Source organism: Sebastes umbrosus, chromosome 11 (assembly GCF_015220745.1).
Source record: "Sebastes umbrosus isolate fSebUmb1 chromosome 11, fSebUmb1.pri, whole genome shotgun sequence".
NCBI classification, from domain to species: Eukaryota; Metazoa; Chordata; class Actinopteri; order Perciformes; family Sebastidae; genus Sebastes; species Sebastes umbrosus.
The window spans coordinates 34,046,494-34,063,194 of NC_051279.1; the positions used below are offsets into that span (position 1 = coordinate 34,046,494).

General features: G+C 42.4%; 1 protein-coding gene across 3 annotated transcripts in view; it reads left to right on the forward strand.

Moving 5' to 3' along the window:
- Positions 1 to 16,701, forward strand: part of grik2 (glutamate receptor, ionotropic, kainate 2) — a 369,970-nt gene that overhangs the window by 276,161 nt on the left and 77,108 nt on the right. For all 3 annotated transcript variants that reach the window (XM_037784201.1, XM_037784199.1, XM_037784200.1), the window contains exons 11-12: positions 5,011 to 5,217; positions 10,428 to 10,651. In XM_037784201.1, the coding sequence (XP_037640129.1) occupies positions 5,011 to 5,217; positions 10,428 to 10,651 (431 nt within the window). The remainder of the gene's footprint in view (positions 1 to 5,010; positions 5,218 to 10,427; positions 10,652 to 16,701) is intronic.

Sequence of the window (16,701 nt, forward strand, 5' to 3'; positions counted from 1 at the left end):
CCAATAGAAGAGCTACTGGAGCTCAAACTGATGAAAAAGTTAATGCTGGTTCTGATAGAAAGGAGTCAGAACACACAGTGAGGAGCAGTTTGTTGCGTATGGGTAGGGTGGTATCAGGGTGCCCATGCTGACCCGTGTCCACCGCTTAAAGCACCTACAATGGGCATGTGAGCATCAGAACTGGACCACGGAGCAATGGAAGAAGGTGGCCCGGTCTGATGAATCACGTTTTCTTATACATCATGTGGATGGCAACGAGTTGGAGGTGTTGACTCGGCCTCCAAATTCTCCAGATCTCAATCCAATAGAGCATCTGTTGGATGTGCTGGACAAACAAGTCCGATCCACGGAGGCCCCACCTCGCAACTTCCAGGACTTAAAGGATCTGCTACTGACGACTTGGTGCCAGATACCACGGCAGACCTTCAGGGGTTTAGTGTAGTCCATACCTCCATGGGTCAGGGGGACCTACTGAATATTAGGCAGGTGGTCATAATGTTCTGGCTGATCGGTGGAAGTGTTCAGCAGATTGAACAGAAGTCAGTGTGTTAGCTGTAAAACTGGGTTCACACTTGATAGAAGGGGTTAACGGCAGCCATGCTGTAGATACCTACAATGGTGTTGTGCTTTAATTACTGTATATTTCAACTGTGTTTAATTTATTGCATTTCCATGGTGACATGGAGTGAAGGTGGGCCACACTCATAGAAATACACATAACATAGTTACAGCCGGTCTGTTAGGCTTGTTTCACTACTAAATAGGAGACTACTGTTATTTCATTCACTGTGATAGAGAGTGGGGGTCATGGTGAGCACTAGATTTGTGGTGGAGATTCCTTGTTGGGGAAGGAGATTACAGAATCTTTCTATTAGTCGCCGGCATCAGAAACCTGTAGGAGGAAACACAAACAGCCTCAGCTGACCAATCACAGCTCTTGGGTGCCGTAAACCTTTGACGCACAACTATAACTATATAAAGTCTCTGTAATGTCTTACAGCAACAGCTACACACTGGATGTGATAGGATTTTTAACATTAACATCTCTTCTGTTATGTTACATCAGAGGGAATTCCAGTAATGAATGTGAGTTGGGAGGTTTCACTTTACATCCACTCGTCTCAAAGCAGGACTCAAGAAGTTAGCACATTTGAAAATGAAAAGATAAAATCCCCTTTGAAAAGATGATACCCCTCTTCCTTCATATTGGTAGTAGTCCTTCTGCACACAGTATTCTAAGTGCCTAGAAAACTACCTGTGAGGATTTAAAAAAACTGGCATGCTCATCACCTCTGAAGCAGTTACCATGGCGATGGGAAGAAAGGAAAACACTGCTCCTACCTTGGATTGTTAGATGTGTAGGGGGAAAAACTGTAATATAGACATATTATACACATTATCACCTGCACAACACACTGCTGCCCCCCCCGTCCATGTGCTGGTGTTGTCAACAGTAGCTGACCTACCATCTCATACAGATCCGATATGTGTGCATATTCTCAATGCCAGAAGAGAGGTTATGGAGGTATTTGTACATTTTACCTTCAATGACTGTACAAACCAGTGCTAGTGTGTTTTGGAGTTAGTACTGTACGCCTTGACATTGCAGCCGCGCTGGCATTGATCTGTATGTGGACAGTGCTTTCTGCTCTTTCATCAACGTTACATCAGTATCTTTCAGTTCTGCAGCTGCTGAGGTATAATGTAGCAGCACATGAGCAACAGTAGATATAACATACAGTACGTGATGATTGATGGTTGCAGTGTGCTTAATACTGTAGCTGCTGATCCAAACTGATATCCTGTTTTTATTTTTGGGTGGAAGGCAGTGATGGTAAAGACTTACGTTCTTACAAATTACAAATGATCACACCGAGATGGTGATCTCCTGATGGTGACTACCACTGGTGCTAATGATTATAGTTTGCTCCATCAATAAACATCTACTGAGCAGTGGTCTTGGTCTTGGAACACCATTCAATGTGATAAATGCATATAGTTCACTTGTGAAAATTTTCAATGCGATTTTTGTCACAATAACACGTGAAATAACAATTAATGTGTGATACATTCACACATATTTCACATATGAAGAGTAAGATATCATTTGTGAAGGCACCGATTTCGAATTTTTTTAAGGGGCCATAATTTCACAGCATTATACCAGCTGGCAACCTCCGGTTCTGAGAGGTGAAGCCAATGCTGACGAGCTTTAAACCTGCATTCTGTCTACCAGCCAGCAGGGGGCGACTCCTCTGGTTGTATAGAAGTCTCTGAGAAAATGAGCCTACTTCTCACTTGATTTATTACCTCAGTAAACATTGTAAACATGAGTTTATGGTCTCAATCTCTAGTTTCAAGTCTTCTTCAATACAGCATGATGTTCATTTAGTAAATGATGGTCCCATTTAGAGTCAGATTGACCATAAAGCAGGGGATGCTTTAGGGCGGGGCTACCTCGTGATTGACAGGTCGCTACCACGGCGTTGTCCGGTCTGGGAGTTGTCTGTGCCTCCGTCTTACAACTTTAACCCTTTCACAGTGTGTTTTCATTTCATCAAAGTTAATTATAACGTTTTTGGTTGCCTAAAAACGTCTTATTCAGCATTCAGTTGTACTTAGCTCCACCCTCTCTATCACTTCTGGTTGCAAATAACCAAGATGGCGATGGCTAAAATGCCAAACTCAAGGCTTCAAAACTGCAGTCCACAAACCAATGGGTTTCACATTTCTAGTGGTGTAATGTAACAAAGTAATAATACTTGGTTGCAAAACTTATGTATTTTTTGGGAGTATCTGTACTTCACTTGTGTTTTTATTATTCTGTCAACTATCACTTAACTCCACTACATTTCCTAAATAAAATGTATACATTTACTCCGATACATTTCCCGTAAGCATCTTCGTTACTTTTTACTATTGTAAACAAGCAGGTTTGGTGAATCGGTGGTCTTAGCAACACGTGAATAAGAGAGTACGAGCACTTCTTTTGTTCCACTTCAAGATCATGCTACCTGCTACATGAAACCACCAGAAGAAAACTGGATTTTATTCTTTAAATCCTTAAGACCTTGTTTTTCTTCAAGTGTAGTGTAGCCTCCATTTTAAAGGTGGTGTTCCCCTTTAAAGGGACTGTTTGTAACTTGTTACACGTATAAATCATTGCGGGTCGGTGTCCCATGCGCGCTCGCAGATGGCTACGCTGTTCAGACGAGACTCCAACACAAACCTCTTGGTTGTATCTAGTGAAGCCCGTCTGTTAAACAGTGTTGGCAGGAAAAGCCAACACTAGAATCAGCATTGATTCATGGAGAGACCTTCGTCTGGTCAGCTAACATTACTGCCAAGCAGCTGGAATATAGAGTGATATTGTGCTTTTAGCTGACGTGTGTCTCCTCACTGTTTTGAGGGATGCTCGTTCATGTCTATGTAGAGCGAGCACAAGCGCGAGCAACAGGACGCTGACTTTCGTTGACTTAACGGCCACAGGTGAAGCTGTTAACAAGACATTTCTGATTCTTACAAACAGTCCCTTTAAAAGGAGCAAACTTAAATTTCAAAATCCTTCCTTTTTTATTAAAAGCATTTACTTGTACTTTTGATACTTGAGTACATTTAATATCAGAAAATGACTTGTGATACTTAGAGTACAGAAAATGTCAGATACTTTAAGACTTTTACTCAATAACATTCTAAAAGGTGATTTTAACTTCTACTAAAGTCATTTACTGGTTAGATATCTTTACTTAGTTATATTCAGTACTTCATCCACCACTGCACATTTCACATATAATATCATTTGTGGAACTGTATTTTACATGTGAAACCTTCTCACATAGATTTTTGGATATTTCAAATGTGATACTGCACATGAATTTCCCGTTTTTTTGTGTATAAGAAAGAAAAAGTAAATACAAAAAAATGAATGATGAATTATAGAGGTAAATATACACAAGTGGGCATAAAGTATGAAGGAAGCTACCTGTTTTCGCTCCATGATCTACCTAGCCTCGCAATACTGTGCAAAAGTGAGAAATCATTATCCTCAACATCTGTCTAGCATCACTGCAAGGCAAATTTATGATATACTGCGAAAACAGCTTGTTTGTTTGGCCTGCCACTACTAGTGAAAAGAACTTACTGTTTATTTCCCCCCATGCAAACATATTACAGCCTGCATACTGTTAAAACTCCAGCCAGTGAAATGTGTCAAAGCTGTTAGCAATCTTTAATGCTTTTTTTTGTTTCAATCACGGCACAGTTCTATTACAAACAACACCTGCCTGATGATATATTTTTTGGATTTATTTGTCTGAGAGAGTCAAGGGAGTCGTAGAAATGAGGGACGTGCGGTGAGAACGAGCGTCTTAGGCTAACAGAGACAGATGGTGCATGGAGCAGAGGTAGAGAGGGGAGGAAGCCGGAGGAGGAGGAGGAGGAGGAGGAGGAAGAGGAGGAGGAAGCAGCGAGTGAAGCGTGGAGGGAAGAGAAGAGAAGGACATGGTGGAGGAGATGCTCAGTAGGCGGGAGGGAGGAAAAAAGGAGTATGAAAGAAGACATTAGTAATCTCCCCAGCTGTTTGTGCGGACAGAGGGGATGTGCCGGCTCGTGCTCTCTCTCTCTTTTTGTGTCCGTCTATCAGCGTCGCTTATCTTATTGACAAAGCATGTGGAGTCCTGAAAGCTGGGCCTGGGCCCAAAGCCAGCCTGCTGAGCCTGAGAGGAGCACAGAGTCATTGATATGGGGGATTATCTCTTATTATGGTCATGCCTCACTTTGCACCCCCCCACCTCACATCACAGGACTGGGACTGCTGGCAAACACACACACACACACACACACACAGCAGCTTTACACATGCTTTACTCGTCGAGGCAGTGTGTGTTTGGGCTCGATCGGCTCAAAAGCCTATCTCACACATCAGACACCCTCTCAGATAGGCCTTATCAGTAGGTAAAAGATGCCAAGTGCTGCAGAGACTCATCCTTCCTCCACTATTTCACCTGACAGGAAGAGCCATACGTGATGTTCAAGAAGTCTGACAAGCCGCTGTACGGGAACGACCGCTTTGAGGGCTACTGCATAGACCTGCTGAGGGAGCTGGCCAACATCCTGGGCTTCACTTACGAGGTTCGCCTGGTGGAAGATGGCCGATACGGTGCCCAGGATGAGAACACGGGCCAGTGGAACGGCATGGTGAAGGAGCTAATGGACCATGTGAGTCTCTGAATATCATTATGAATGATAATGCATGAACAGATGTCAACTTATTCTTAGAAGGTCGTTCCAGTTGAACTTCTTTAAGTTCATGCCAATGGTTCTTTTAGTTACGATGGCATCGCATACACAAAGTTAATTGCTGGAATTTGGGGAAATTTGCCCCAATCTGACTTTTTTTTAATATTGTGATCTTTCCAGATCTCAGTAGTTAGCTTGGAAAGTACAATATTAAAATTACTGGAAGGAATGCTGACCAAAACTTACAAAAATGAAATTTGAGTTGTAATAAATCTTAATTGTTCATACAGCATTGTGAGCAAGCAGAGCTGAACAAAATAGTAAAAATCAGCCAGTATGTTTCACTTGATCTCATAAACAGTAGGATGATGGTAAATGTGGTATGTTTGGTATCTATTACAGCAACTATTGGTCAAAAACTGCATTCAACTTTTCTGGAGAGACCGTCATGTGCTGTAAACTAGTTGGACAAAACAAGCAAATCAAATGTACGATAACTTTATTGATCCAATGCAGGGAAGTGTCACAGCAAAAAAAGTACAAAAACAGATGCATATGAATAACAGGTGGAGCCTAAAAAACTAGCAGATGTCACACTGAGATGTTGAATCGATTATTGAAAAAGAAATATAGATTAAGATGAATAGATCATGACAATAAGAAGACCAGATTGTGAGATGTGCCACGTTCTAAATCTGCTTTCATTTATTTTCATGTTATTTTGGCTTTAAGGCTTGTGCATGAGTGTAAACTGTCATATGGACCTCTATTACCGTCCAAATGTTGGTTAAAAATCACCAAAAATAAGATGTAATGAGTGTTTCACTGAAACACACACAAGAGGGAGAGAAAGTAAAAAACAGAAATAAGAGGGAGGTTAGAAGTAGCACTATTTGAGAGTACAGTGATGCGTAGACTCTGCCGGGCTGTCTTTCCCCTACAGAGCTTATTAAAACACACACACAAGCACACACAATCTGCTCACAGTGTAGATCATTACTCCCGACAAAGTCACAATTAGGATAAACTGCATGGGCAGAAAAATAGCAGGCACCGCACGGCCAATAGTCAATATGTGACCCAAGAGGGGTCGAGTCTCCCTTAACTGCTTCTGCTGTTGATCAGTGCAGTGATTGGCCGTCGTGACGGATAGTCTGGTCCTGTCGTGGGTGAAGGGCCCGATCCCTTGTGAGATGATGTTCAGCGTGGGTTTGCCCCACTTCTTACAGACTGTACACAAGGCTCGACTTAGACAGATGGTGATTGCAGCAGACAGGCCCTCAGAGACTGGGGAGTGTGGACTCACAGAGAAGAGGTTCAGTTGAAGAAGACATGCTGAATTGAGCTGAACAAGTTGGAAACATCCTGTCAGAGGAATTTAGCTAAATGATCTTTGGTCTCTCTAATGCTCAAAGTGGAGTAAACGCATCCTGATGTGTTTATATTGTGTTAGAGTAGTTTGGGTGAATTCAGATATGCCTGGTATCAGCAAGACTTTATATGTATCACAGCTGTGAGCAGGAAGCTCAGTCAATTCATCCTCAAGTGATATATGGCAACCTTCATAAGACAAAAAGGATATATCTCATATATCTTTGAGAAATGAACCACTTGACCTTGCTGTGGATGTTTAGCAGTTGCAGTCACAATGCAGCCCGAGATTTATTAACTGTCAACAGCACAGCACGGTTTTCACCCCAGATATGGTAACATGACTTCCCCAGGCAGGCTCTATACATCCCTTCTCTATATCTCTAAAGCACACGTCTCACATAAAAGCACGACTTCTGTGCTTGCCAGAGAAGGGATTATGCCATATTATAAATAACTCTATAGAAAAGTCATGTTAATGCTCAGTGTGTGGTGCAAACAGCGGCATGTGTTCAGAGCAGAAACACACTCTGGAAGCAAACCTTTTTCCCCTGCAGGACCTGAACAAAACATCATGCCTTACTATTGACAAACTCAACCTAAGACATTGTCACCGGTTCGGCTTTTTACCTCCACCAAGGCCGAAGGCCGAAGGCCTAGGAAGGAGGTTATGTTTTCACCGGCGTTGGTTTGTTTGTTGCTTTGTCCGTTTGTTGGATTACTCCAAAAGTCTGCGATGGATTTGAACGAAATGTTTTGGAGGGGTGGGGTGTGGCACAATGAACAATCCATTAGATTTCAGATCATGATCCGGCTTCGGCAATTTTTTTTTAATAACTCTGCTCAGCCTGTGCATTAACTCCACAAGCTTTAGGACATGCGCAGTGTAACTGATGATGAGTTTTAAATAAACCATGAAAAAAAAAAAAAAAAAGAAAGTTCATGACGCATCACCCAGCCTCTTTCCTTCTGCCTGCACTTCATGTATATCTACCAGAACGCCAAATAAATCACAATAAAAAAGGAAATGGTGTAGGAACATTTTAGGAAAGAAACTACTAAAAAAAGAAAGAGCCATGAAAAACAGAAATGTTCAAGTCCTCATTAGCATTTGGGGAGAGGATCCAAATCAGTGGTTAGAAATTCAACCGAAATACTGCAAAGTGGTGCGAGGCAAAGGATTTGATTTGAGCCACTGACTGGCAGAGCCCTGCCTTGGCATATACAAGTGTATCTCATGCTTATGCAAATGTGAAAAAAAATCAATAACAATAATGGCATCATTTCTTACATTGTTGTCTGACACATAACCACTTACTTCACCACCAAACAGTGCAAAAAAAATGATGTTGTCAGTCTGGCTTTTGCCTTTTCATGGTGTATCCAAAATACAGTGGGAATGCAAGGAAGAACTTAGTACCAAAGTCTCACAAGGTTCTTAAAAGTTCCTGTTATTGGAAGCCTGGGGAAAAATTGGGTTGTTAAGTTCTTGCAATTGAAAATGATTATAGGTGTCCCCAGAACTGCAAATACACAGTGACACAAAAAGACACAAACTACAACCATGTGAGGCCAGGTCTCACAGTAACGGATTCAGGACATTCTCCACCCTCATTAACTGCCCACAGTTTCAATGTCAGACGTATTCTCAGGCTGTCAGATGACAGATGCAGAGTTATTTCCAGTCTGCTTGGCAACAAGAGTGGCAACCAAAACAAACTCCTTAACTTAAAGCTGTAAGAACATGAGCATTCTGACTGACAGAGAATCTCAGGAGTCCATTCAATTTAATCCCTGAAAGATGCTTCAAAATGTGCTTTGAAACAGTAGCGGCTATAAAAGCTTTTCAAAAAAAGATCTCCTTGCTTGTTCAACCAGCCCATTCTCACTCCCAAGAGTTTTTCAAATACCGACGCTTGGTCAGCGCCCCCCTCAAGTATGAGACGCACCGGGCTTTCAACTAACTCCAATGTAGACACATCCATGTGTGAATGTGAAATCAAGTCAACGGGTACCTTACTTACTACCGTGGCCAACAGTAACTCCTAAACTAACGCTGCTCATCAAATATACTTATTTCACGTTAACAGACATACTTATAGTAAAGTTACTGTGAGGAACTTTTAACTGGCTATGAAACATTCAATTTAATCCTGAAGCCTCTACATAAGCAAACCAGACCATCAGTGAGTTGATTGGCTAAATGAGACGAAATCATGCAGGTTCACCAGAAACTCTTTCAGCTCAGACTCCAGCGGGGCCACCGGCAGCAACCCAGATCCGGCTTCGCTGCCTTCAACCTGCAGTGGAGCTCGGGTGGCGGGTGGAGGGCTCTGCACCCGGCAGCAGCAGATCCTCCTGCGGTCAGGAGCAGAGCTTCGCCTCGCTGCTCCGCCGGTCCCCAACCGACTAGCACCAACACCACACTGCTGGACTGGAGACCCAGGCCATGTTGCTGGACCCGCTGAAGGAAAGGGAGGCACGGGAGAACCCGAACCAGGACTGAACGGGGCAGACTGTCAGACCCTGCTGCATTATAATGAGAGGTTTTCTAAAGGGACTCTGGTGCTGGGAAACACTACTGCTTTTGTTTACAGGGACCACCAAAATCAACACTAAATTAAAATTCCTTGTAGTAGTTTTAAAGTAAACCGCAATGTTTCCCTAAGCCTAACCAAGTAGTTGTGTTGTGTAAGTAAACCTACATTGGAAGTTTATTTTGAAAAGACACTATAAACATGTAACCAGCAGAAACTGTCACGCCGTCACTGACATTCCCAAAGCTGACGCTAGATGGGAACCTAGAGTGCCATAGTTTGAGGTGTAGGGCCACCGACCAAGCGTCGTATTTGAGGACTTGGGAGTGAGAATGTGTTGGTTTAACAGAAGGGCAGGAGAGGTACGGTATGTCCTTAAAATGAATGCTTCTTCTTTCTAAGTGGATGAAAGCCCTTACTAAAATGTCTGCCTTTTTTCAGGGTTTTTGGTGAAGTTCTAACAATATCACTAAGAGCTTGCTGAACAATTGTACCATTGAGCAGTAAAGGGAAGATACCCACTGGCTATATTGCGTAGACTTGCATGATTGGATGCCCATTGCACAGCCAGGATGTGACATGCCACTGACATGATATCATGACATAACATGTTGACATGACCTGTTGATGCTGCTTGTGTGTGGGCTTGGAGGAGTTTGATGCAAGTCATACGCCACCAGTGTGTGTACTGTCCTAAGCACTGGAGCTTGATGTAGGTCTATCTTTGGGAGTACCATTTCTCAAATGAATGCTGCATGACAAAATGCCAGTCAAACAGTCAAAGCACTGGGCTCTTATACACAATAAAAACTATGTGCTAATAGTCAAGAGTGTGGTTATACAGGTGTAATCATAGGATCATAATAGCACTCATTTCCTCCTACAGTCCACCAACTGCACATCAGAGTAGTGTGTAGTGAATTATCGGTTCAAAGAGGTCTTTGTTCTTGTTGTGTTAGTCCTCTATATGTCTCCATACATCCCAGGACATTATATAAAGTATAGTGCTATGCTCCCAGCCATCCCAACAAAAGGAGGAAGTAGGTAAAGAAAATAAATGAATGCCTTGATTTAGGCTCCGAGGGGAAGGGTGAGTTTAGTAGTGGGAGTATACTTGATGGGTGGAAAGAGAAAGAGGGCTTTAAATTTCTTGCTAAGTGCCTTGGGACAGACTCTGTAGTGTGTAAAGACCCTGTTTTCTTAATTTGATTGCCTCTAAATGCCTCCTGTGCCTGTGACTTATAGTCTATCTCTCTTCCCTTTTATGTTTGCTGTTGACAGAGAGCTGATCTGGCAGTGGCTCCCCTCGCCATCACATACGTGCGCGAGAAGGTTATCGACTTCTCCAAGCCCTTCATGACGCTGGGTATAAGTATACTGTACCGCAAGCCCAACGGGACCAACCCTGGGGTCTTCTCCTTCCTCAACCCCCTCTCGCCCGATATCTGGATGTATATTCTGCTGGCTTACTTGGGTGTCAGTTGTGTGCTGTTTGTCATAGCCAGGTAACATGTCACCTCCAGTGAACACAGCCTCACACACAGTCAGAAACATGCTTAGCTTCCATTGCTCAGCCTCGCCCATCTGACTAACAACAGGCCAATCTCTGTAATTACACGGTCATAGTACAAGCCTACCACTCAGTGACAGTGCTGACACTAATCAACGGTCAACGCCATTGCTGTGTAATGTGTTCAATGCTATTTAAGCATGAAGGATCACATGACTATTTGTCCTTTTCCACCATTAGACATTTATAAAGAATTGATTTAGCACTTGGCATGGCTGCTAGGTTAGTCCTGGTCTGCTTCTACTCATAATGGTATCAGTAAATAAAACCATAGGAGGTTCAGACACACAGAGCTCAGATAGAGAGGTTGTAGGCCGATCAGCCGTTTGAGGGTTGTGTGTATATGTCTGAGCGAGTAGCAGAAAGGTTGTGCACTCATATGGATATGTGTGCGTAAGTGTGTGTGTGTGTGTGTGTGTGTGTGTGTGTGTGTTGGATGTGTCAAGCTCGGTGTGAACACTGCTGCCCCTTCCCACCTTTCCCTCACTGTCCCCACTGTCTCTGAGTTCATGCTGTCTTTTCTTTTCTCTTGTTTCCTTCACCTTGCTTCAAGCCCAACTATGACTCAGAGATAAAGTTCATCACTTCTTTCTGCTTGTTTTGGTACACACGTTCTCCAGTTAGTAGAAAAACTAATCAGCCTCACAAGTAGCTGGTGTATTAGAGCCGTCACCTCACCAGATTAAGCATGATTCTAGTCCTTGTAACCTTTGCTGTAGATAACAAACGTATCTGTATTCTGTCATGACTAACCTCCCCTGATGTTCATAGCAGCTGCAAATCTATTAACACATGGCCAAATGTATAATGTATGTCCAGGCTACTTTGCTATGCTATGCTTTCAAAGCACACAGAATGTCAACATCTGTCTTTTTACCATAGACTGTGTATAAAGATGGACGACATGACAGCTCCCCTAAAGTGAAGCCAAAACATGTGGATGGCTACCGGTAGCTCACAAGCTACTTGTTGGAGACCCCTGCTCTGAATGTACGAGCGAGGAGACGTAATTTTAACTTTCCATAACCATGATTTTCTGTTTCAAACATATACAGTCACTGACCGCGTCAATACCTAGCTTAGCAACATTTCCACTGACTTAGTAAGGTTAGACAGCACTGTCGGACCGTCATGTGTGTTCATATCCACACGCAGATGATGTTTCTGAAAACAAGAATCACAAGTCTGTGTAATAGAATATGCAACAATTTGATCATAAATGTAGTTATAGAGATATTATGGTTAGTTGTGTCTTTCTAGCCAAACAGTTACCGTGGTGCTAACGTCAGTTAAATACAGTAGCTAGGTGGCTCTCACGATAACAAGCTGAGTTTGTGGGCTCCAAATGACATTAAAATCTCAAGCTGGTAGCTCCCATATCCCGTATTGGCTTCATTCTTGTACAGTGGGAGGAAGAGGAGACAGAGAACGTATATCGCCAAGACCTGAGAGTCAATTGTTTGTTCCTTTGCAACATCAGCGCCCAGCAGCAGAGCTACGCTTCTGCCATTTTGGACTGAAAGCGACTACCGGATGCCGGTAACACGTCCGCCTACAAAGAGCCGTACAAAAGTAAAACTAAATTATTTCTCTTCTTGTCATATTCTACTGAAATGATGTCGTCCATCTTTATATATTGTCTGTAGGTGCCTTGGCTTACTTTCTGTCTTCTGTACCATAGTTCTCTTATAAGTGAGGCTACGACCTGCATTTTCAGGTCTCTCACTGCAGTTAATCATGCCACCGAAGTTCAAATGGCATCGCACTTGTTCAAAGAAACTGGACCCAAGGAGGGAGTGCTGCAAAGTTGAAATGCATTATTCCAAATATGTTTGTTATGAACATTTGTGAAGAGGTACAAGGTTCAAGAAGTCATTTGGAGTTGCACTAATGGTGTTGGCAATTGAAAGTAATAACACATAAGTGATAGCACGCACTATGTTCAGTTGGTGGGTGCAGTCGTTCTGTAGAAGGTAAGCGTAGTACGGGTACGAGTACTGTACTGAGTTGTAGACAAAGCCATGATAAAAATGCCTATTATATCGGTGCTTTAGATACAAACATTCTATAAATAATCCAAAATGTTTTCATCAAGTTTTAGTAAGAGCTTCTACATTGCTCTGCTGGCATCACCGACACTTGATGTGACCTCACCATACTGTAAGGACATCTTGCATGGACTGGTAGGACACCAGCAGCTCTGTATTACATTACTACTCCACAGTTTAGTTTGGTGATGCAGCTTACATCGAGGATGCTTTGGCTGGTGAACACATTACAACACATTATTTGTACCGGTTGTCTTTCCTTTTAGTGTCATAGCTCAGACAAATTCTTTCTCTTGGATGAAACTAAGCCGATGTTTTTTGAAGGCTTGCTCATTTGATCTAGTGGCTCTTACTTGTGGCGGCCATTTGAAGCATGTTGAAGAAAAAAAGAGAGAGAAAAGTTAATGTTAACCCTAAAACTTTTGGCAGACATCGGCTCTCTTGCAGCCGTGACCCAACAGTTTTACCGTTAACGCACATGTGTTTTCCGATGTTACTGGCGATATGATCACACGAGAGAATAAAAGGCGGCAACTGTCATCTAAGTTGGCTCAGAATATGCACCTATCTCTATTTAATATCATAATAAGTAAGTCTTTGGGTAAGTGTATAAATCCCCCCCTCACTTTATTCCTTCTTTTCTCCTGTATACACAAATGCATGCTGGGCAACAGTTGCATGTTTTTTTTGCTGTAGAGTGTCACGCATAACAGTCTCACAAAATGTCATGAAATGAGAAGTCTAAAAGGCAGATTACGTACTGTGAACAGAACATGTGGAGACTACGTCCCTCCACCATGACAGAGTTATGGTAATGTGGTGGTATGTAGCCATGCAGATGTTCCATCCACTCGAGGTTATTGTTTTTGGAAGTCTACATTACAAACCCTTGTGTCTGTTAAACAGCTGGACTTAAGATAGGGCCCCGGTTCCCCCTCTACTCCTCCAGCACAAACCAACTCTGGTCAGAATGTTTCATTGTAGACCAATCAGAAGACATGCTTATAATGTACTGTCTGGTGAAAAGAGCCTGTGCAGTTGAATTATCATTGTAGTGTACATCTCAATTATCCTTTCACTTTCCTCCCTGTGGTATGTAGCCATGCAGATAGTTTGGGTTTTGCTGCCTTCGCTCCAATACAATGGAGGTCAACAGAATTTAGTTTATAGTGCTCAGTACGGATATTCAGCAGGCACATGTCCTACCAGAAGAAAGAAGAAGAAGAAACCTTTATTAGTCATATTCATACAGGTACATACATGAAATTTGACCTCTGCACATAACCCATCCTCAGTATTTTAGGAGCAGTGGGCTGCTGTAAGCACCCGGGGAGCAACTTTGGGGTTTAGTGTCTCGCTCAAGGACACTTTGACATGCGGACAGGAGGAGCCTGGGATCGAACCGCCAACCTTGTGGTTAAAGGACGACCCCACTCTACCCACCGAGCTCCAGTCGCCCCTACCAGAAAGAGTGTCCTTGTTGTTCTAGATAATCTAAAAACCTAGCTGTTAACAGTTTTCACTGAAGCTACCTTCTACAGAAAAATAGCCCGTTTATACTAGAAACAAATCCAGAGACAGATATCTCATCTGCATGGCTACACAACAGGAAATTCATGGACCCTTTTAGAATGTTCATGTTGTCGAGTTTGAAAGGTCTAAACTTACCTTTTGGTATTAACATGAAATACTTTATTTTCTCCCAAATTAAACGACAAAATGTGATTTTTCATTGCCGTCAAAAATGACCCATATTAGTGTTTCCTGATCTGATGCTCCTCTTGCAGGAAAGGTGCCTTCTAAACCCTCTACACATCACAGTAAAAGATGTACTTCTCCATCTGTCACCACTTTGGTCAGAGTTTGGTTAGGTTTAGGTTTAGCTCAGTGGGTGGAGCTGGTTGTCCTTTAATCGGTGTATGTGACAATTAAAATAAAAAAATATAATAAAATAAAAGTTTAGTGTGTTTTACATACAGTATCTACTTGGTTAAGCATAGAGGAAGATTATGGTTTGGATTAAAAACTACTCAGTTCAGGTTAGGAACCGTTAATGTTCTGGTTAAAAGAACTACTTAGTTGGTTTATTTTAACCCGGACGTCGACTGTTGATAGGAAATGAGACATAACCAGTGCTCTCCATGTCAAAGTCACAACCTGTGTTGACCCTTTTAACCACCCCGCCTGACCCCGACCAAGTTCCATGGCCCTCCACACCTTTGCTCTTGACCTAATTCACGTGGACATAAGAGGTTCCTTCTGAACGTTTTAGGCATTTGCATAAAACCAAGAGACGCTCAAATTTTTCTTGGGACAGTCTCTGCTTATTCTATACACCCAGAAAAAGCCTCCTTTGTCCCATGTCCCCCACGTAGTCCTGTCATGGTGGAGGAATGTCTTTCTTTCACCTTCTGTTCACATACATCATTTGTATAGTCACACTCATTTCACAAAGGTTTGTGAGACAAAGCTGTCTAGTAATACTTAATACTACAAGGTTTACATTGATATACTGTTTCTATATGTGTGTGTACACATTACACATTTGATCTATGTATGCTTGTGTTTGTGCTGTACCGTATGACTGACTGTTTGTATGAGTGAGAGACTGACGTACACAGTGCTAGAGTCAGAGCAGCTTCTCTTTGCCATGGTTAGGCCTATTCCACATGGGTGCACCGCTAAAACCACATGATTACTCTGTTGTACCGCCACCAGCCCTGCTAGCTCCGTCACTGATGTCAATGTCACCAGTTGTTATTGCTTTAATGTTCCCTCTAATGGCATCAATAGCACTACTGCTGCTTCTGGCGCAGGTGATGAAACAGCTGGAAAAACAAACAAAACCTTTAGTATAACACACCTCTGCTAACGCCTGTGCATTATCACCTTGTTTCACTTCGGGGAATCAGACTCCCTCCATCGTACACATCAAGCTAAATGTCTTAAGATAAGCGAGAAGCAGAGGTAAAGCTTAGTGACAGTAATCGATCACATGTGCAGAATATTCCTTGTCTTTCCCTGAATAATCATGACTCATGATACTGACGTGTAGTTTTCACCTGTCTTTCTCAAAATATCACATCAACGTGTAATCTGTCTGTCCTCAGTCTTTGAATGAAAGACCTACGGTAGAGTACGTGCTCATATTAAAGGCACAGCCTCATCATGTGGTTAGAATTCTCCTCTGAATCCCATACAGACCTCTAAGTAGGATGTTGTGGATGTATGCTCATCAGTTTTATGCCTCGACGCCGGCGACAGCCACGTTTTGGGTTGTCCATCTTTCCGTCCGTCCATCCGTCCCATTCTCGTGAAGATGATATTTCAGGAACGCCTGAGATTTCAAGTTCTTCGAATTTGACACAAACGTCCACTTGGTCTGGAAGATGAAGTGATTCGATTTTGGTGGTCAAAGGTCAAAACACAAAACATGTTTTTGTCCTTAACTCAAGAATTCATATGCTAATTATGAAAATTTCACACAAATGTCCAACAGGATAAAACAATGTAGTGATGACATTTTGGACAGACGTGGATGTAAACTGCAACTTAACTGGTTGGTGAAGGCGTACAACCACGAAGCAGTAATTCTACTTTTTCTCAATATAGTGAGACAGAAAACACAACTTGGGTACTGAGTCTTAATGAATAAGAGAAGGTTCACAAAAAAGATATAATTGCATTGGACCTTTAACCCTCTGACACCCACAATAGACCAGTTTTAGTCTTTTTTAGGGAGGTACAGGGGGTCTTTAGGGGGAGATAGCAGGTCAACAGTAGAGGTCACATAGAAGTGGTGTATATTATCTGAAAGCTGGGACCTATAGATTAATTTGAGATGCAGCTCAGCACTGTTTTCCAAGGCACACCATCATGTTTTAAATGTTTCAATGGGCTCTGCCTCTTCCTTCCAGACAGCCATTCATTCCCATTA